Below are 23,961 nucleotides of genomic sequence, written 5' to 3'. Positions count from 1 at the left end.
AAAAGTTTATTGTCAACAACGGAGGCTTAGCCATGCATGCATGGCAAAGGGGCTTTGCCATACATGCATGGCAAAGGTGGGTTTGTTCATGTCTTATTAATGAAAAGTTTATTGTCAACAAAGGAGGCTTAGCCATGCACGCATGGCAAAGGGGCTTTGCCATGCATGCATGGCAAATGTGGGTTTGTTCATGTATTAGTAACGAAAAGTTTATTGTCAACAAAGGAGGCTTAAAGGAGGCTTAGCCATACATGCATGGCAAAGGTGGGTTTGTTCATGTATTAGTAATGAAGAGTATATTGTCAACAAAGGAGGCTTAGCCATGCATGCATGGCAAAGGTAAGTTTGTACAGGTACTCGATAAAACAGGACCACAAATGTATGAACCAAGGGTATTATCAATTTTCAAATTCATATCTATACTGAAAAATACCTTCTTATCTTAGATTTTATGACTTATACTCATACATTGGCCGAACCAAGAAAATGTTAGTGAAACTGCACGTTCTATATTTAATGTCATATTCCGACTTCAGAAAATAGACTGTTTAATGAAGAACATTGTTTTCATACTGCATGGAGACATAATAGAAAAGTTGTATTTGAACCAACGTTCATGTTCATACAAGATCTGTTACTTTGTGCACCGTCCATACAATTAAAAATACAGAAAATCCAAAACTGTAAAGTTTAGCTACTGAATCCCAAAACAATGTGTAAAGTTGAGGAGCTTGAATCCTCTCAGTTACAACGTGGGCAAACGGAAACTAAATCCTGTGAGCCCAATGAAAAGTAGTTGAAGAATATGTGTCCCAAGCGCTTTCTGTTGTTTTCCTTTCCTTAGACGTTCACACGCATTCGCCTCTTCATCGACATCAACGAGGCCATCAAGCTCAATAACATCACCATTTTAAGTCATTTGAATATCTGTTGGGATAGCCATTTCGTCATACACCAACCCTCCTTTATATCCACCCTCTGCAAGTTTTTGTCTGCTCCGCTTCAGCCAGCATCCATTTACGAGCCGCTGAGTCAAACCCACTATTGTGCTTCACATTGTTTTTATATAATAACAAAACTGATTTAGAAGGTAAACGTAAATGTCCTCCTGCACGAACTTCTTCATATGAATGAGGACTACGACAGTACCATTTTATGCATGTCTATCATTTTTTCTGACCATCTTCTCCCATTTGGATTTTTTTTCATTTTTCGCTTGCTCTTAAAAATTCCGACATTTCTATATTATTTTCGGGTATCCAGCTGAAATCATAGTCTGATTTAGATTTGTTTGTAATGTTAATATCATTTTCATCATTGGTTTTAGTTTCAGCTTCAATGGAATATTTTGTTGAACTGAATGTCATTTTGAGACATTTTACACAAGCTTTTTTGTTGAAAGAAATGAAATAACACGATTACACAAAATTGATCGAAGTTTTCTTTTTGGGGAGCTTTTGTCTGCATTGAAACGTTCTAAAATGTTGAAACGTGAGCATAATACAGTTGATGTAACAGTGATTGCTTAACACAACCATTACTTTTCTACTATAGCAAACACAGTCCGTACACTTGTCTTGTTAAAGGTTTATGTTTGGTCAACATAAAGCACTTTAAGTGGGATAGTGGTGCCAACCACGTCCACATTGGGGTTGTATCTTATTGTATTTCCATTGCTCTTGCAATTAGTTCCTATTTGACACTTGATGTAATCATCATTTTTTAATTAGTTCCTATTTGACACTTGATGTAATCATCATTTTCCTCTATAGCGTTGAAATTCTGTGATGGAAAAAAGTTTTTAATGTCTTTCCAGTTTTCAAGAATGGTTGGCTCAGGGTTGATTTTTTTCAGCGTTATTCCTTTATAGAATGTTTGTCTTGTCCGTTTTTTTTCAAGGATAGTGAAGCATTTGGAAATAGGGCAAAACATGCAGTGAAAACGGTCACTTAAAAGACCCATTGCTTCTAAGTTCCCTGGATTCCATCATTTCAGTTGAAAATGCTTTATATAGCACATTGCTTTCAATGGTTCCTGATGGGTCCTCCGCCACTCTGGATAGCAACCTAAATAAATTAAATTGACAGTTTTAATTAGGATGTACTCAAAATCAATCCAAATCACATTCATTTAGTTTATGGTGTGGAATTTGAAAGCATGTCTCTGTAAAGCGAAAAGTTAAAAATATGATGCTTTATGCATTTTTTTCTACCCCTGGTCAGGGTTAGCTTCGTGATTGTTTTAAGCTGAATTGTGATACACACTTATAGTTTCTGTAATAACTTTTGAGTCTCATTGGTAGTTACTAGTACTTGTAGCTATGTTGAGAGGCCATGAGAAAGTATATACCTCATGTGAATCAAAGTAACAATCTCTTCAAAGAGAGCCTGCACCTCTCCACTATTTAGCAAAAGGTCATGCAATACCTTTAATATTAAAGCGTTTAAAGATATTTAAATTCAAAAATGAAACTTAGAGGGTAAACATGTTGCTGGACAAAATACCATGTATATCAAGTCTGATAAGCTTGGCATTAAAGGGACGTGCTATTTTTCCAGTGGTCAAACATAGATAGAATAATAATGTATAAAAGGTGATCAAGAAAATTTGAATAGATAAAATGCAAAACTTTTGAAAAGGTTTAGTAATGCATGGAATGTGTATTATTTAATCTATGCACCAGTCAATTGAAACCACGCCCCCCAAGGTCCGGGGGTATACCGGGGATAGCCGGGGAAATGGGCCGTGTTTTTACTTTTCAGGTGACCCCGCAGTGGTGTGAATGCCGTGGTTTTGTCCTCGCGCAAAATAATGCATGGAATGGGCCTTACCTAGAGCTCCTGGGATGCGGGGCATTTGCCGGGGATTGTCAGTTCGTCCCACAAGGCGGGGATGTACCCGGGGTTGACTGGACCGAAAGTCAATGTCCCCGCTATTTCCCAGACCTGGGAGGGGGGCTTGTTTACAATTGACTGGTGCATTACAGTATTCTGATGTAATCACAAAATTAATCATAAAATTTGGAAGTACTGTAATAAAATGACTCAAATCTCAAATGCAACATAGTTTTAATTATTTAGTAAATTCAATGGTAAGCGAGTTCATTAATAATAGTAAAATGCAGGTAGAAGGGGGGGGGGTGGCCACTTCATCATTTTTCACAGCAGGTAATGAGGGATGCAGTTTGTACAAAAAATGATATAATATACAGTAGAAATTTAAGAATCATCCCAAAGAATGAGCCTTCATAAATTTTGTTCGTTGAACTTTTCGTTGTTGCAAAAACACATGAACAAAGGTACGTTCCGTTGGGCAAAACGTTTTTATTGGACTTGTCTAGGTGTTTTATTACATAAAAGTTTAATAACTTCATATATATTGCCTGCTAAACATATTAACCAATTAACAATTGTCATAGTTTTCAAAAAAAGAAAGACTTGTTTATATTTTTCTGATTTAACTTCAATTTGAGCGCACTGCAGCGCACTGCATAAACAGTTTACATAATGGTTACTTGTGTGCAATCCACTCGTCGAAAAAAGCTAGGTACCATTCGCGCATGCGCCGTAAAGTTTTTCCGGTTGCGCAATATTCATGTCGGCGTATGTGTAAAGAAGTAAACAAAGCTTGTAAATGGTGTGCACGGCTCTGTGAGTTGTGAAAGATATATGGTATCTGTTAGGCATACGTGTTTAATTGGCGATGCCATAGCGGGATAATGCCGAGTTTGAAATTTGTTTTCGGTGAAACTGTACATTTTCTTAAAGATTGACACTAACTCTACAAGGAAAGTCCAAACATGTATAGTTTTGTTGAAATTTGACAAAGTTGTGGCCTCTTGAACAGGGTCTTGTCGGCAAATATAGCGAAATTCAGGGTCAAGTCGCCACCCTTTACAAAGGTAGTAGAATGAAATATTTTGTATTTTTTGCCAGTTATCACAAGTTACAATTACAACATCATATTCCTAATTAAAAATGATAAAAAACGGTGGGGCGTGGTGTGTCAAACCAACGCAACCTACCCCTGTGGTTTTACCAAGAACTGTCCGTGCATGGAACAAACATCCTTCTACGTCGTAACTCAACATCCGTATCTTCCGTCAGTGGACCAAATTAGGTAAACCTCTAAAATCGTCATTGGTCGGAAGCAACAAATCAACCATAACTGATTGACATCTAAATCAGTTCTTTTAGTTGTACCAAAATGGTTCTACCTAAGGCCACTACTTTTATATAAATTGGTTTACAAAACCGGCGGGTCTAATTTTCCGAAAAGTACAAAAAAAAATAAAAAAATGAATTTTACTTTTTTTTTCAAGATTATTTTCCCGACCGTATTGATTTTGGTGCGAAACGAAAGAAAAACGAACAGATAAGAGTACGAATGCAGTAGATCTCGACTGGTTTGTTGTTCCGTAGCCATATTCGCCGATTTATAGTGATAACATGTGAGCCAGTCAACTGTTATGGCAGCGCCGTTGGCAATGGCGAAATTGACGATAGCAGTCATTCTTTGTATGAAATAATTAAGTTAAATATGCAGGAGTTGTTAAAATAACAATAGCAAAATACATTGGCAAATTTAACAGCCGACACAAACAATAACTGTCACGTGATTGTTGTTTTTCCCCGCAAATTTAGGTCATGAAAATATTGTTGTTTATAGATGAAAAATAAGTGGCAGCGGCTGCCATCGAATAAGTAGACACAAATATCTGTAAATTATGTGCGAGAAAAATATTTTATAACATTTTATGGTTAAATATCAAATAACAGTGCACTTAGTGTGAGTGGTGAAATCGAAAGTAAAATTTCTAAGTTGACACCGGTGATCTAGTTTCACAAGTTCGGTCGGTTGTGTTTATGGATTTTAAATCACAAACTGGTTTGGAAATACTTGTCATTGAGTCAATGTAAAAGCTTGTGTTTATTCTAGATTACATGTTTATTCATGTTTGGGTTAATAGTAGAGTAAAAACAATGAAAGAGTTGAACACATGTGTCAATGTCATTTACTAATGCCAGGAGTTGTGTGCAAAACATTAAGATAAAACAACACGGAAAACTATTTTGAATAAGTCCATTTTAATTTGTTATGAACTTGATATTTCACTATAAATGAGATTTGTTGTTGTAACCAAGGAATTCTCTTTAAAATGAAAAATAAACAATCATGAAGTATAGATGCCCTGTGAACGCATGATACACAAAATGGCGGAGTTGGGAGAAGATGAAAATATCCGATAAATAATTATGGATTTCACTGTTACTATCATTGGTACATAAAGTTAAGTCACATGCTAGATTTATTATTTTGCTATGTGATTTTTATGTACTGATGTGGTAATTTGCTGCAAGATTTGAATTTGAAATGGATTTGCTGAACATCGCATGGTAAATATCCCGGTCCGAAAATATTCGGACTTAGCATGGATTGGGTTACACACAACTAGGACCCCGCATGGTAAAGGTTATTAAAACTCAAATCTAGGTCTAGTTTGGTTTTTAGTTTTTCAGGAATTGTTTGCACAATATAAAAGCAGAATGTCTTCATACAATATTACTTCCTTATTTACAAAATTGGAAATTATTTCACTTTATTGACATTTTCCAATATTGAAATAACTGAAACAATGCTTAGAAAATGTAATGTATTGTCTTAATACAGTGCAATTATTGTGTATTTTAAAGCGTAAAATTTGCCTTCCCTTTTTTCCAATTTAATATTGGTCAGTTTTTAAGTGTTCTGCATTCACTTTTGCTTTAGCATACCATTAAAGCTAAACAAAGGTCCTGCTGAGTAATATTCAATGTATCTTTGATAAAAAGTGTAGTTTATACATGTAAACATGTTTTATAGTCAATTTCATTGATGTTTTATATGCACAGTATGTAAGATTTAATCTGTGTGTTTAATTAGAAATTAGAACTTTGAAACTTTGAGTGTATTAAAACATGCATTAATAGCAGTTTTAAAATTTAAAATGTCAAGTAAATGATATAAATTTTCAATGTTTTTATGTTGTTCTCTGATTTTCACCCTTAAAGAGTATGTTTTGTGACTTTTATCCTTTTTTTTTTTTTCGACCACCCGGTGGACATTTTTTCCAAAAATTCTTGTAAACCAAAAAATAAAAAGGAGTGGCCTAACCTTCGTGAATGTAGCTTTGTAGAAACATTTTAACATCATGTCCAATGTCTGCCTTCTCTTTGGCTACACGCAAAGTGGTTTGATGACAAAGGCTAATATAGGTCACAATAAAAATAATTTCAACCACCCAAAATTATATTTTATACATACTTGAACATAATTATCATAAAAAAGTGTTTTTAACATAAAATGAAATATGAAAAATTAAAAAATACCCTATACTGTAATATGAAACATGTGAAGAATGTTCGCCTTGCGAAAATGTAAGCATAGACCAATTTATAGTTGAAAATTATAACTTCTTTGTAAGCTACGAACAAAATACCTGGCTCATAGATGCAGTGGCACGTTATATACAGAAAAAAACAGTATACGACGAAAATGCGAATTATTACAAGCGCTAGCCACACATTGTTCTGTCAAAAGGACGAAGTACCCGGTTCGCCTTAATCGATTGGCAAAACCGACCGAAGGACGGGAACCATCGGAAAAAAGTTGAGCGTTCCAGTGGTCCCCGCCCTTTGGCCGCTTATATCGTCTCATACAGTAGAAATACCGTAAATATTTCTTCACCATTCTTTCAAGTTTCTTTCAATTTCCTTCAATTTAAACTCAGTTATCCGTCATTCAGAATGTTGTTTTCGATATTCATTCCCTTCTTAAAAAATATTGTTTTCGATATTCATCCATCATTTTTGGCATATTAAAAGTGTTTTATGTTGACCACTTCTTAGTTATTTGGTAAAAAGGTGATTATTTAGGAGTTGAGGCAATAATCCCGCTAGAATCAGTGTGTATTCCACGTGATAAATTGCGTCATAATGCTAGACCGGAAGGCAAAACTTGCTTCGCTTTTAACAAAGATAACTTTACTATTTCCACATCATTTTAAATGAAACATAAGTCAGTCTACGGGGCTTTCCGAGCTCCGCCTTCGGTCTTTTACCACAGTTTGATTGAGAGTTTAGTTTCTTCGAACACTTCGGCAAACCAGTTAACAATGCGGCCGACTGTCGGAGCATTGTCAAAACAATGTTTTGGAAAAAGATTTGTCGAAGTGTTTGATGAAACGAATGAACATAATTCTGCTACTTAATTCAAATATGATTCATTTGTTTATTCGTTTAACGGATATATGTACCTAATATAAAAATATTGTCGACAGATATATCCGAATGTAGCAAACAGGCGGTATAGGAAATTCCATGCACAAATATAATGAAACTCAAAAAGTATTAAATATTGACATTGCACAGTTATACAAGTTTGTTAAGTGTTCATCAAGTTCAGACTTCAACTGTAGGTAAGACAAATCGAGTTCTTTCAGTTTAAATGACATTCAATAATAATTATTTACTTTATTTACAATAGTTTGCAATGATTTCTGCAAATGCTCTTTAAAGGCCGTTTGCATTACTCTTTAAACACAAGCGGCAGACATCAAGTTTTGGCAGCGTTTGCATTATTTAATACCGTATGTTGCCCAAGCAGAACTGAATTCATGTCATTTAGATATTGATAAAAAGTGGGGTTGGTGTTATTTCCTCGCTGTTGGTAGAACACATTTTCAAATTCATCACTGTTAACTCTTTTTAATACTTAAAAATGTATGGTAAAGTTCAATGAACCCAATGATACATAAATTGAGGTTGTCTCTAGTTTGAACTGATATAAGTTTGTTTTCTTTTTCAGTTGAAGATGGTGTGTCATTCTTACCGTGCTTTTCCTGAAACAAATTCAACGAGTTCTATCAAGGCGTTCGTTAAAATATTCACTTTTTTCCGGCATTGATTTTCTGGAAATACTTCATCGAATATAACATATCTTTATCAAGTACTGTTTCATCCAAACCGTTTCTCATTTTTGATTCCTGTTATAGATAAAAATGTTAGTGTGTCAACTTTCTGTGTATGGGGAAGCTGTTGGTATCTGTTTCCGATTGAAATGCATTGACCAAGTGTTCCCCATAAATGCAATCGCGATACGTTGTAGCCATTACTGATATATTTTTAGCGTGGGCGAAAGCCTCGGCATTTTATTTTAGTTTTCATATAATACACCACCACCATCCCCACCACCTTCTGTTTAAATATCTGTCAGTTTACAAGGTCGAGAAATGAGCTTTTCTAACTGTTTTTTCATGTCACATTTAATTGTGAACACATCGTTTAACCCCATGTTTTTCTTCATATTTTCTTACCATATGTATTGTTAGTTTTTTGTTTCCCTTCACCAGTTTTGTCAGGCACATGCTATTTACACTTATGTTTTATTTTACGATATTTCGTAAAAACACTTTTATGGCATTAATAAATGCCCTATTTTCTTGGCGTTTTTTTCCACCCAGATATGTATTTCGGGAAATGTTATTATACACATGCTATTGACACTTATGTTTTATTTTACGATATTTCGTAAAAACACTTTTATGGCATTAATAAATGCCCTATTTTCATTCAAAGCTTGTGTTACGTTTTCCCTTCATCCATACGAGTTCGACCCGGCCTGTGACTTAGTAGCTTGACGTTGAGCTATACATAAATGCAATATTGATATCGTAAGTTACGGACGCATATTTTCACCACCTTTAAGTTATTTGTTTCTCAATCGTTTTATAACATGGGAATAGTCCATTATAAATGTTATTTTTTTATCTGAGGGTGAAACAATGTTAATGGTAGAGAACTTCTCATCTGAAGGAATGGTCTTTTCACAGAACATTTTTAAGAAATCTTGGTTTGTTTGTGCCCCGTCCATAGAAACAAAAGTTACTGTAAATCCATATACATAAAGATATTGCACAGCTTTCCAAACAAAAATAAAGATCACTTGGTTTGGTTTGCTTTGTGATACGGGAAAAAATGGAAAGTGAAAACCATTTAATCCAATTAACAAAAATTGAAATACATGTGTTGCTAATTTCTGTTCTTGTTTACCACAAGATAGACCAGTTATGTCTTTGTTCACTTTATCATTATCTATAAATCCTATTAAACGATATCCGCCATTTTCTCTTGTCATGCAAAATTCTTCCTGAAAAGACATCTCGTCAATAATTAAAATCCCGAAAAAGATTTGTCGAATGACTTTACTGGCTTCTTCCTTAACCCATACAAATATTTCAGTGTTAAAACCAGACGTTTGCAAAATATTGTTTTTATATAATTGTAACGTTCGACCTAATGGCAACAGAAATGCGTTTTGCTGACGCAATTCATCGTACGCTTTGTGCCCTTTGCACCATAAGGAAAGCATCATACTTAAGGTATCTTGGTTTCATCGCCGTCCATTGGGATCCATTGCCATGTGTTGGTCTTTTTCTATATTTTGTTCTTATTGTTTACCTGATGTGTTGGGTATTATTTGTTTTAGTACATTGACCATGTCTTCGTGCTGTTCTTGTACTAATGTTATAGTGTTAGCATCTTAGTGATTTCATTTTTATTAAAGGTAGTGTTTGTTACGTTACTGTGACCGTTTGTGTTCTTTAAGTGTGTAAATTTTCTGTTTCATTAATACTCGTTTAAGCTATTTTTGCGGGAATTGTGTAATCGTTTGAAAATCTTATTATGTTTTGCAATTTCTACATATCTTAGAAATATTTGTTGGTGGTGTAATTCTCTTGCAAATTTTTGATCTTAATATTTTTTTTCATTGTAATAATACTCGATGATCGTTCACGCGTTCATTTGGAGGAAGACCATTTTGTGAAATTTTACCACTACATAATTTCAGTTAAGAAACGATGGAACATGCATCTTGGATAGAAGTGCCATTGGAATTGAAATTTATTTTCTTTACAATTTCATATCCATTTACGGAATCGGAAAATATAGCAAATCCTTTCTCATCATCTAAGTCTTTGCAAATAAAGAAAGGATGATGAACCATAATTTTTATATTAGAAAACATGCTGTTTTGTTATTTGTTACTTTTTAGCAGCACAAAACTCAACAAGTAGCACAGTGCATACATACTCGTATGTATTACAAACTAGGTAAGTCCATCTTGCCAAAACAGATACGTTCGATACCATACAATGTATTTTGTTATAAAAGAGACATCAACTATGACGAAATAAAAAAAACAACATTTCTTACCATGACACACAGTATATTGTGTTCCACATTGTCAACGAAGAATTTGGTTTTAAAAAAAACTGAACAGTTGAAACTCTTATTACGGATGTAAATTCAAATTGGACGTTCAAATATTGCGCCAAAACAATAAACCGTATTTTTGAGACCGTTTCGTCCGGGTGTCATCTGGATCATTTCAGGCGCTCAAAACTGCAGTAGAATTAGTCGGAAAAGACCTGTGTCTGGCTAATTTTGGCGATAGTGTGTATATTTTTTTTCTGATTCCTGCTACGATTTGGAATAACCAGTAAGATTGTTGTGTCATTTCGATGTAAAATGATTAATCTTTGCGCAAAACGCAGTGATATGCTTAGGATTGGTATATTAGCGATACAATGCATGTCGGAACTGGACGTGTACCGTTCGCATGACCTATTGTATTTTTTGAGTTTATATAAAGTTGAAATATCGTCGACAAATCATGTTCAATAGTTGAATTTTGTTGCATGACGTGTTAGTCCATAATATATATTTTTTCAGGCTCAAAACTGATTTTACCTATCTCAGGCCACAGGCAACTATTTAAAGTAAGCCAGGGGCAGCTGTTGGGATCTTAATAATACATTCAAGTCTCTGTTTGTCCGACGGGCCAGCAGCAGGTAATTCCTTGCATCCAATAAGAGACAGATACAAAATGATCAGAATAAAACACTGTCGTAGACTGCCCATATATTTAATACCTAAATAAATCAAAAATACAAATTTTGTAATTATTTGCCTTTGTAACATTGTGATGGTCAATAACAAATCAGATTCAATAACTTTCGAGTGAAGTATACAACATTCAAATGAATGCAATTACGCCTTGAAAAATGCCTAAATATATACACGTTTTATGTTGTATACGTAAGTCTGTTTAGACCAGCCGGATTTGTGAGCGTGCATCCACATCCTATTTCACACAGGTTGTTTTGTATAAGATAGCTAAAGCCTTTAAAGCTACAAAATACTTCAAGTTGGTCGTTTGTGTAATGATATGTATTTTATTTTTCTCTTGAACAATCCAGATTGCTGCGTCAACAAACGACTCCGATTGCTTAGCTACCATCGAACAACTGGAGTGCCTCCGTGAATCCGGGAATGTCTTGTTGGTTGGAAATCCAGACAGAAAAGACGAGCCGGTGAAGGCATTATGCCAATACCAGGTTGTTACTAACATTAAGCCTGCATATGTTCAGTTAGGATAGTTCAATATCAGTCCAATATAAGGGTATAAGCGCAAAACTGAGTGCCAAATGAAAACGAAAAAGGGGACAAAATTATAGACGAAGCAGAAGTTGAGAATGCATGTGTCGTGGGCTTTTGAAACACAGTATATTGTGACAAATGATTAGGTTAATACATGTTTCCATTATCTTATTTCTTAATTGTACCTTGGTGTCTGGCTAAAGTGGTTGAAACCTCATGTGTACAAAGCAGAGGCACTTTAAATGAATAAGCGATATAGTACACACTATATTTTCTGATCATTATGTTCTCAGATTTGCATAGGGCCTTAAATCCGTAGGTGTTTTGCTAGCTATCCAGTGACATGGAAACGTCATTAAGTCACAGATTCAGACGTTTGCAGGGATGAATTTGAACTAGTTTATTAACACGTAACAGGGTTCGTTTGCTATAATTTGCGGTTAATACCTATGTTTTCCAAATTGAAACGCTGTTTCTTCTATGGGTGGGTGGCAGGACGGGCGTTTTGGCGTCATTAGTTAGATTTTTCCGTATTACCTAGTAATCGGGTATAATAATCACGTTTGGCCGTCAGTAAGCTTATTTGAAGTGTCCTCTTTGAAAAACTTTTGTTGTAAATGGTTTCAAGATCATTTTTATTGAGGTTTAAATATAAAATGGTTATCGATCAAAAACTGTTTATGTTTTTACAAGCCTGTTTAAGTTACTTACAGCACTTTTTATTATTAAATATTGACTACCACCCTAATTCTCACTTATGCTTTTCATTTGAATATTTATTTATCTAAATATCTCCGTAAATATAGCAATAGCTAAAGTTTTATTTTAAAAATGGATGAGAATGTACATAGGCAACAGGGACTGTCGGCATAAAGACAAACATAAACAACGACGATTACCTTTGGATATTTATTGATAATATTACAATGAATCCACATCAAACAAGACATCATTTTTTATGTGTTTTTCTTTGCACTGATGGTTACTTCCGTATGAGTTTTATTTATTGAAAATATCATAACATTAATTAAAACAGTTTGTTTCTTCATTGGAGATGAATCTTTGAAAAGGAATCTTCCGAAGTTACATCCAGGTTGTATAACTTGAACCTAAAATAAAAACTACACTGTTGTTTATGTACACGTAAATATGATAGATAAAATAAAGACTAATGAATTTCTTGATAGAGGAGATTTATTTACAGAAAAGGATATTGAAAATATGTAAGTAGATCGAGGAAAATTGCATACACAGGAGTTGAAGTTTTGAAACATTGTAATTTTAAATATAATTATGATCTTGTGTCTTGAAGTGTAAAGAGTGTCATCTACTTACATTTTATTTTCCAATTCTAGTCTTACACCATTTCTGAAAAGACACCTTTAAGTTTTACTTCCCTTCGAAGGCTGCCACTTTTGTCAATACTAAGACAGGGTACACTCATCAATGTCCATGGCGCAAGTAACTTATTTTAACGTTTGGAAATCCATTTGAATGTGAAAAATTTCAAATTTTAGATTGTAATTTGTATTACTTTTAGCAAGATTTCCGTTATTTTTCAATAAGAATAATATATATTAATGAAATTTGCATTTTCAATTTTAGGACATTAAAGGAAAATAGGCGACAGCATCCAGTAACACGTCTTAACTTATCTAATCTTTGTAAGAGTAGGCGAATTTAAATACAAGTAATAACATTAAACCATTAAAAGGGTGTGATAAACTCACAATTGGCATCATCGTGTTGTCGTTTCCTCCCACGCAACCACATTGTATCCCGCACACGTCACAGATATTTGAGTTCTTAGCTGACAGAGGAGCATAAAAAACTGTCATCTCGTTACCTGAAACAGATCATATTTATGTGACTATGTGGAACCACTGACACCAAAGACATACTTGTCTGATTTCATTCTTATAAACCATTTATTTGATGAAATGTAATGTTATTTCAATGATATTTACATCGCTGCTTCGCAATCAGGTTTTGATATTCGTACTGCTCGTTTAGATTTGGTTACCGCCTATATTTCATAGCAATAAAAAAAATTGTAAGTGTTACCACCAATATCACATCACGACGCTTTCTCATACTGTTGTCTAAATAACGCAGCCATAATTGACATACGATTTTAAACATTAGAATACACGGAACCAAATGATTGGTAACGCAACATTTTCAAAACCAATTTCGATCCTGTGAAATTCAACAAATATCAACAATAAAACAATAATTTTAATATGTTTGGTAAAACGTGCTTAAACAAAAAGTTAATCTTTCTTATATTTATTTCTTCTACTCAACTCTATACAAATAATGTACTTTTCATAAATCCAACGGCATCAAGGTTAAAAGCTGTAATGATCCCAAATATAATATTCTTAATGATTTCATAATGCGGTGCGTCTTACCTACACTGTTTTGAACAATTGTTCCGTTATAAGCAGACATCAAAAGGAACTTAATTGCGAATGAAAACTTACTTGGTTCGTAGTATTCATACACTTTGCATGGGACCTTCTTCACTGAGGCCACCATAGTGTCTCGGACCATGTTAATGTCCACACATACCTTCGCCTGGGTAATCTATAATATTGAAATAACAAAGAAAAAATGAAATTAAGGAGAACATATAAATGATATGATAAAGACTACTAGGACAAGCCTGTAAATAATAAACAACCTTTTCTGATGCAACTACCCCAACGATAAAGGCTAGCTAAAGAATAAGCACCACATGCTCAAATACAATCAGAACAATCACATTATTCAAAATAGTTCACTGGTACACGAATCAACTGGGAACTTTGACCAGATAGTATAACACAACTATAAAACATACTAAAATGATACGAAAACAATGAACGAAATGCTGAAGACAAAATGGTTGAATGTTATTCAAAGTTACAGACTCGTGCTGTATATAATATATTTTACCTCATCAAAATACAAAACAACTTTTTTCTCTTCAATTTCTGATCGCATAAGCAGCTCATGTCCAGCTATTCCGTATCTGTATGCTTTAAATCCTGAAGGAATTCCTATCTCAGCAACGACCATGCCGCTAATGTCGTCTTCCAACCAACTGTAAAGTGTCATCAAAATATTGTTTGTCTTACATGTACCAACTTAAATCGGAAAGCTAGTGACAAAAATCAATCTATAAGCGGGTAAAATTTATTTGGAATGTCAAAAATCACATATCTATTCAACAGTATTGTACGTATTCACTAGTTAGTTAATATACATGCTTAGATTTTTTCATCGCCTGTTCAACAAAAAGAACGTTTAACTTGCGTCATCAGCCTAAATGTATATCCTCTTTTAGTGGGAAAGTTTCTTTGGGCCAAACGTGTTTTATTCTAGACTAATGAATAGAAAGATCGGTGTTAAACTTAATTAAATCTTATACCCTAGTGCTAGATTTCAGTGTTGTTAAAAAAGCTTAGGAATTTTGCAAAATACCCATAGCTTTAAAGCAACAACTGCGATATTTTGGGAGAATGTTTGAAAAGCTAGGCCTTTTTACAATATTTGTACATGATTGTGTTTTTCAGGCTAATACCGCTTCGCTTTAAGTTATGTCTTCAAATGTCATTTGAGATCGTTGTTTGCTTAGCTTAAGCGAAGCTTTCTTGCACGGCTTGTTTGGATATATTGTGGCATTGATTGGATTTCTAAGGCATTGGTCTCATGTAAAGTGCAAAGTTAGTGGAAATAACCATCGTATGTACTGATATATGCCAATATTTGTTTTCATTAGATAAATACATACATACCTAAAAAATTTTTTTTACAAAAATGGTTTGTTTTCGGAATGTACTACAATGACTTAAGCGATCCCTAACACTATCGTCTGTATTGCTTTAGTTGGATTCCATACTGAATACCCTCGTATGGAGCATCGGAAGTGATACAGCAAACAATTAGACATAAACCCTGAACATGTTCTTTCTATGTAGTTTAATATTCTAGTTAGCTTACCTTATACAAGAACGAACCGTAAAACCGTTTACCGACTCTTTTACAACATCAACCTCCAGACGAAGATCTTGATCTTCAAGGTCCATGAATATATTGTAGAACAGCGATACCTATAAGCCATGAACATGCATTACTTGCGTAATAATTTCGAGACCAAAATAATCATATACTAGAATTTAGATTTGTATATGAGATTTGAATTCCACGTTAAATTCCTTCTTTGCATAATTTCAGGTTTCGTTTAATCATTCTCCCGAAAAACGAAATTGATAGGGATATAATGGATTCAACTTGTGCGTACTCCCCAAATCTGTTGCGGACCATTTAGAAGGAATGGCAGTTGACAGACCGACCGACCGACGGACACATGCATCCGATCAGAAGGATAGTCAGTCAGACAGATATACAGATATAATTATATATGGAGTTAGCAAGTTATACTGATTAATATGAATTTTCTATATTTATGATAATCTTTATCTCACATAGAAACACAGGTATGTTGACACTGCATTGGTTAAGCATTTGAACAAGTTCAATTGCTTATTTACATCGGGTTTTAAGAACGTTTGGATAAAACCTCATTTTTTTGGTGCCAAACATTATTTAGTCATTCGAACAGCTGTGTTCACAGTTTTCTTCAAATATGGCTCTTTGTTTGTTCTAATACTATCATGTACATAAATATATTCTTCAAAACCTCAGCTCGGATCTGGGAAAAACTGGAATGAATTTCATCAAACTTGTGGGTTGTACTGTTGGAAGTATTCGATTGGAAGTTTTAAGGTCATGGCAGTTTAACCATATACGTTTCGACCATATTTTACATAAAGATTCTTGCACGCAGCATGTCTGAGATGAGTTGCTTGATCTAGATGAAACCATCTGTAAATGCATGTCGTTGACAGGGTTCATGGACTTTTTATAAAAGAGTGATAGCCCTTTGTGGTTTAAAACTGAACTATATCGATATTATTTCCAGCGTTTTATCTAATAATTCCCTGGCATTTTCCGGATTAAACTTCAGTATTGGCAGGGATTTATATCGAACCCAGTAGTTCATTCTTTTACCAGTATTATGACGGAGAATATTCAGAGAAAGGTGACCCTTTGTTCAGTCCGATCAAATATTTTTTACATCGTGTCAAGGCGGCGTGTAGGGAGGTGTGTTGTCACATAGTACATGCGGCAGCTCTAGTTTAAACGCTTCTGGCGTAAGTCGGGGTCGGGGAACAAACTAGTACATGATGTACACATGATTAACAGAGATGCCTACCGTTATTATGGCTTTCGAATGCCCAATTGCTTGCACCTTGAGTTCGCTGGTATCTGCCGAAAGCTGAAAAGCGGTTTCATTTCAAAACACAAATGTGAATTAAGTCTGATTCCATAATGCAGTTAATGCTATGAAGACAAGTTTAATATTCCTTAATTTAGACAAAGGCATTGTTTATCGGCATTTTAAGTGCGATGTTTACATAAAATGACATGAATGTCTTAAATTCTAAATAAACATGTAGGACTTCACAACATAAATCATTGTTCTTTGCAATTTTATAAACAACAATTTATTTCATTTTAATGAAATCCTATATCAGTTTTTTATCACTTTTTGTAAGTAATGTAAATCCAATAACATCATCGATTCATATTATATTTTTGGCCGGTCCGGACATTGCTTCTAAGAAAGGCGAGACAAAATCGTAAGTAAAAGTTATTAGCTTTGAAACACATCAAAAGCGCTTTAAAAATAGTAATATAAAGTGTTCGTTATAATATACGAATTTTAACACAACACTTCGGTTCACGTGGCATTAACTGGACCGGCCAGACAGCTCCCGAAATTTGAATAATCGAAACACCTCCCTCTATATACACCCCTTGGGGGGAGCTAAACGGCCGGTCATTATAAGGTCATATGACCAAATGTGGTGTATGATATTTTTTTTAATTTAATAGCCACACAGTTAATTACAATGATTACCTATTATACTTTAATTCAACAGTTAGAGAACACATCTTTATGTCAGAACATTCATCTTACCCCAAACATCACGAGGGGTGATTTATTAACAATACCCAATAGACATAACGATTTGAAGACTAAACACCAAGGCAACTCGTAATAATAGGATGCGAAAATGAGACGCTTACGTCGGACAATGTTATTCCTATGTTGATGAAATTTTAACTATAACAGTAAAGCATTCTCACAGCAGCTGTTTGCAGCACCATTTCATTTTCCGGCGTTATTCGGAATTTTAGTTTATTTTTACGCTCGGCCTTCGAGACCCAGATAGTCATGTCAGCAGGCGGTGACTTCATGAGTGCCCCAAATGCAGCGAGTGCCTCGAGTCCAATCACCGTGTCCTAAACAAAACACGGATTCTAAATTTGAATCATTGTTGCAATTGCTCTGATAACATTGTTATGGTAGTGCTTTATATGCGCACCATTGGTATGCAGCGGATTGTCGCTTTTTAATTGAACATTTGCATATAAAGATATGTTGCAATGTTTATAGCCATTCGGAGCTCCTCGGCCATTTTTATTGAAAACAACATCGGATTTATTGTCCTTTCCGATAACTCGATTATCTTTCCCTGAATACTCTTCAAGTGGGCATGCGCAAAAAGCGGAAATTTACTTCCGGGGACTACACAAACCAGGAAGTAAACAGCAACAAGTGAAAATGGAAAGTAAAGATTCAAAACTAATAAAGAAAACGGGCAGGAAAACCCCTAAGTACTGTTGTATTTGTAAAGGAATTTACAGAGGAAAGGTTATTGATGGGAGAAAAGTGTCATTGCACCGTTTTCCTCAGAACAAACGTTTAAAACGTGTGTGGGTGCAGCGATGTAAAACGGTCATGAGATCGTTCCAGTGGAATGAACACAGACGATTGTGTAGTGAGCATTTTGTTGGCTTCAGAGGACCTTCATTCCAGCATACACTTCCATCTATGTTTCCAACTGAGACTGGTGCTACCAAAACCTTCCAGCCAACGGTATTTTTTATTTCTTATATTAGTTTAAGTTCTTCCTTACATGCACCTCAAAATGAATTATGTTATATCAACGGTGCTTAAAAACAATGTCACAGCACTTATTTGTAAATTTTGTAATTTAAGAAATGATTAAAGAATTGTTTTCAAATACAGCCTGGAAAAATGTGTACCATATAGCCTGGCAGATTTTGTACTAAAACATTTATCTTATACAGTTTCATTTGCAATTTCAGCTCCTTGATGAAGACGTAGGTGATGATGATGATGGTGATACGGTCAATGACGATTTAGACCTAGAACTGTCAAATGATGATAGTATACAGCCACAACTGTCATTTGTATCCCCTTCCGGGCATGCCATTGATACCTCTGTCCACCTGCATGATTACTGCATGGGACCAGTACTACAGCCACAGAATCAGTCCTTTAGGTATTGTTCAATATATATATATATTGCTTCTTGTGCTATGAAATCGATCTGATAAGTTAATTACTTCTGATCATTTTTCTTCATTCTTTAACAAAAATAGGAAAATTTAAGTGTTTGTAAATGTTTAAGGCCAAAAAAACAAACATTTGGTTAGGGTTACCAGACTGTACATGTAAGATGTGGTAAATGGGTACATGATCAATTTGTATATGTTTCAGATGTTGTGACACACAGACTGAGAACAACTGTGCAGTGATGGAAGTACAAACTGAAGAAAGTTTCCTGGGAAAAACAGCAGACTTCAGTTCACAAACAGAACATTCTACTAGAGACTTTGGTGTACAATGTCAGCTACCTATGCTCACATATGATGACGTAAAATACAATGACGATTTGGTCAGTTTTTACACCGGAATCCCTAATCGAGTTGTGTTTGAAGCTTTGTTTGATGAAATCAAGGATGAAGCTGAAGTGCGGACATCAAGGCGGAAACTTAACTATAAAGATTCAGATGGAGGACGGCCAAGAACTCTAAGTGTTCTGGATGAATTTTTCATGGTGCTGATGCGCCTACGTCTAGGTCTGTTATTTGAAGATCTAGGTACTAGGTTTTGCATATCCACTTCACAATGTAGTGACATTGTTGAAAGATGGATCAACTATTTACATGTACAATTATCCTTTCTTGTTCAATGGCCATCTCGTGAGGTAGTGAAAAATAACATGCCTGAACAATTTAAAGAGAAATATTCTAACACTAGAATTATTATCGACTGCACTGAAATTTACAGTGAAACATCCAGTTCTCTTTCTTTGAAAAGTTTAATGTACAGTGATTACAAGTCTCACATGACTCATAAGATTTTGGTGGGTATAAGCCCAAATGGTGTTGTAACTTTTGTTTCTGACTGTTGGGTGGGCTGTACCAGTGACAAGAAACTCACAGAAAAATGTGGACTCTTGGACTTGCTTGAAGAAGGAGACGCCATAATGGTTGATAAGGGTTTCACTATTACAGACCTTACTACTCCAAGAGGCATTCATCTCATTATTCCACCATTTAAACAGAAAGGAAAACAATTCTCTAAACGTGAGGTTCTCCTTACAAAAGATATTGCAAGTTTACGAATACATGTTGAAAGGCAAATGGAGAGAATCAAGAACTTTCGAATATTGCATGGCAATATTCCTATAACACAGTCAAGGAGAATTTCTAAAGTGTTCAAAATATGCACATATTTGACAAATCTATGGCCACCACTTGTTCAATAATAACTCATGTGTCAATGAAAGCGTTTGTATATATCAAGCATTAGATTTAGGGATAAAAACTTGTATACTTCTAACTAGAACAATGAAATTACAATTTTGTTTTAAAATCATTTTTTCGAGCAAGTTATATGATAACATATGAGATTACACATTTGATTCAGGTTTGACAAAAATGGATAAGGAAATATGCTCATGTGAATGGATTTCAAGATTTGATTTGAAACATGTATGCATTAACTGATCAATTTATTGATATAATTTTTTGTTTGTGAAACATCTGCTTTGTATTTTGTGGTTTTATTATTTGTAACATTTCTAAGAATAAAAGTCAAAGATCACTTATTAAGTTTGGCTCTGAAATGAGTTTTTTTTTATTTGCCATGTGTAATTGATCTACCACGTACTTCAAATCATTAGTATTGAATTGCTTAAAGGATTTTTCAGTATGAACCATTTTCATATCAGTTTCATAATTGAACTAAGTGGAAATAAGAATAGGCAAGAGTGCCATAGATCAAACTGAAATGCCCGACAAATGTTAACTTTAAGATACATTAGATTAAAAAAACTAGCCCCATGCTAAATATGTCCCAATGTTTAAAGGGACTGTACACCAGATTGGCACCAATAAAGTTTTTTTCTGTAACAAATCTCAGGACAAATTATTTAATAAAATGTTTTACTCTTCTGATATGATAATGGTAAAGAAATACCAAAATGTAAAAGAAAATTGAGCTATGGATTGAACTAGTGTCACCAAAATAGCTGTCCAGTGTTGTATCCACTTTGCTACGAAGGCTTATCCGAAACCATATGAATGCTTAAGCTAATATACCTTACTTGGTTATATCCCATGATATCATCAACTAGCAAATCACGCATAAGAATGAATTCTACTAGGTATACATACCCAGTAAAAAAAAATTAATGGAGAAATATGGAAAAAATAATGCGAAAATAAATTAATTGTATACTACGGTATGTGGTACTTCAGTTAGTTAGTTTCAATGCATTGTACACATTGATACCAAGTTTATGTCAGTTTTTGACAAGTTTCTTTTTTTTTTCGATATTTCATCACACGGTGTATAGCCCCTTTAAGTTTTGCACCCTGCAAACATAAGAAAGTAACACTCATTTGTTGTTTTTAATTAGCAAGTCAGAAAAGGAGAACAACTCGACAGTCTTGAGTTATGGGCCGTGCAGTAGCTACATGCAAACCAATATTCAATTGAACATCTTCAATTGTTTTAGAGTAAAACTCAGCTACTTCTTTAAACAATGGCAATATAAACGCTATCACTATCCTGCACACAAAATGCAATAATAACACACTTGAAAGGTTAAACATATGTCCATTTATTAAGCTCAGAAATACATCCCTGAAAACTAGATAAATGGAAAGGAAAAGTAGAAAAGGTCAAACATAAAACAAGGAAATAATTAAAGTAGATTTACAGCATCGCATAATCACAATATGTTGACAAAAGTACACATACTTTCAAAATACTGCCCAAAATTTGGATTTACAACTTTTTTATTCATGGTTTCAAATTATAGTAACAATACAGTCATTTTGGAGTTTCATTTTGAATATAGTTATGAAAATAACTGAAAGCAAACAAGATATTCACATAAATTGCCATTATTGATCATTCAAATGTACATGTATAAACAACACATAACTAGACGATGTACAAATCAATTGAACAGACTCATTCCCCTTTTAACACGTTGTGCGTACAGTTCAGGAATGTATGATTCAAGGCAAAATCTGTCAAGTTGACACAACATTTTCAGCCAAAATGATTCACAAAATGCAATTCTCTGTATAGAAAGACCTACACATGTCCAAACTACAAAATCACACCATTTCCTCCCGGTGATTCCCATCTGCCCTTGGACCTGGTAGTAATATTTGTGTGTTTCCTTGAGTAACACCTTGCCATTCTCTAACTGACAAAAAAAATCATTGTCTTCACAGCATTCCTCAGGCGTTTGCATCCTCCATTTCTTAGAGGCAGGACACTTAATCTCAACCAGACCAACACTTTCTGTACAATGTGAACAGAACACAAGCCCATCTGGACTGGCACCAAGGTAGGGTCTGTCGGCACATACAACTAGACCACTGTCTTTAACTGCTAGTCCTTTGTGGTCAGTTTGCATTGCTTTCGCATACATTCTCTTTGCAGCCTTCTCATGTTTAATTCCATATTCTGTGTACTTGCTTGTGAAATTGGAATACAACATCTGCCGCAGGAGTCCGTCAGGTTCAGTTGATTCTTTCCTACGACAGATGCTGCCAAAGTTTGAAGCTGTTAGGCGTTCTTTTCTGGCCTCTTGCCATTTCCCACTTTTTTGGCCCCTTGTTAAGATTTCAGTTAATTGAATTTCTTCAGCGCTTTGCTTCAAAGAGTCAAAATGATCCAAAAACACTGTCTTACTAGAACTGTCCCTCAAGTTTACACTATCATGGTAGTTGAATGGCACAGAATGTAACACAGGGAGATCTGGTTCATTTTCAGTTGTTTCAATTTCAAAGTTTTTTAACCAGCCTACATTCAACTTCGAACCAACCAGTTTCTGCCTAAATCTGTCAATGTTAACAGTGCATCCATTGATAGAGTTCAGTTCATGGTTTTTGTTTACAGAAACTTTACGTACTGACACGTTGTACAGTTTCTTCTTTGAGAACATAAGATCTTCAGATTTCCTAGGCGACAGCTTACGTTTCCGTGGTGCAGACAGCATGCTGAAGTTGTTCCAGGCACAGGGTTTGGATGTTGGAGCAAGGGTTTTTTTACGCGTCAGGTCTTCAAGTCCATACAGCAGGGCACCAATATGGTTGCAGCATTCACCTTCACTAGATGAAAATAAAAAAATTCATTTACATGTGTGCCTTTTTACTTGTTATACTTACATGTATATTCCAAAACATTAAAGTTTGAAAATGGAGGTGAATACACAGTATTTTACACTTAGTATTTCCTGGTAGGCCATGAACATACAAAACACAAACAGTGCCATAAGTAAACACCAACACGGTGAAGGGAGTTCATTGAATCAATACATAAGCTCGCCTGTTCTTTCATTCAGAAAAAAATAGCAAAACTCAGCTAACCATGAAAGCCAAAATTATGACAGTTATAACATGTGCTTTTTTGTCTCTTGTAACAAGTGTACCAAGTTTGATAAGAAGATATGAAATAGTTTGAAGAATGCCCCAAGTTTAAGTATTTGATAATACTGACAAAATAGCCTAGCGTGTGTGGGTTTGACACCTTTCATCAATGCAGATCAGAGACTTTGATTTATCACAAATTAATTCAACTTACCCAGCTGGACAGTTGCAGAACGCGGAGTGTATGCAGCCAGTCACTTTCGACAGAAGGATCCAGGGTTGGTACTCTGGTGACTTTCTTTTGTCTGCAGTTGGAAATGATGGCAGCACGGAAGCTTGAACATAACAGTGGCTGCACTCTTCGCTTATGAGATGGACCTGAAGAATAAATTATAAATAATATTTTAATTTAAATGACAATAAATAAACAATATACATCATAGAACATATGAAAATTGTACAAAATACATTATTTTTTTTAAAATTAAGATAAGTATATAGTCAGTGTGGTTCGACACATACATGTGCTTGCATCCACCACACCCCCCTTAATTGTGGCTAGCCCCGCCTACATAAAAATGTTGAGTACATTTTTCACACCAAATTATTTTTATGTCCAAGTCAAAATAGTCCCCTTGAGCTAATTATATAACTAGATGAA

General features: G+C 34.7%; 1 protein-coding gene across 1 annotated transcript in view; it reads right to left on the bottom strand.

Moving 5' to 3' along the window:
* Positions 1–2,831: 2,831 nt before the first annotated feature.
* LOC128215413 (CD109 antigen-like) overlaps positions 2,832–23,961 on the bottom strand; it is a 61,609-nt gene continuing 40,479 nt past the window's right edge. Inside the window, exons 28-34 of the mRNA XM_052922098.1 lie at positions 17,682–17,837; positions 16,744–16,806; positions 15,468–15,577; positions 14,421–14,568; positions 13,967–14,069; positions 13,211–13,326; positions 2,832–2,990 (exon numbers count right to left, since the gene is read on the bottom strand). Of these exons, the coding sequence (XP_052778058.1) occupies positions 2,832–2,990; positions 13,211–13,326; positions 13,967–14,069; positions 14,421–14,568; positions 15,468–15,577; positions 16,744–16,806; positions 17,682–17,837 (855 nt within the window). The remainder of the gene's footprint in view (positions 2,991–13,210; positions 13,327–13,966; positions 14,070–14,420; positions 14,569–15,467; positions 15,578–16,743; positions 16,807–17,681; positions 17,838–23,961) is intronic.

This window comes from Mya arenaria, chromosome 13 (assembly GCF_026914265.1).
Source record: "Mya arenaria isolate MELC-2E11 chromosome 13, ASM2691426v1".
NCBI lineage: Eukaryota > Metazoa > Mollusca > Bivalvia > Myida > Myidae > Mya > Mya arenaria.
This window is presented reverse-complemented; position numbering and strand designations above follow the sequence as displayed.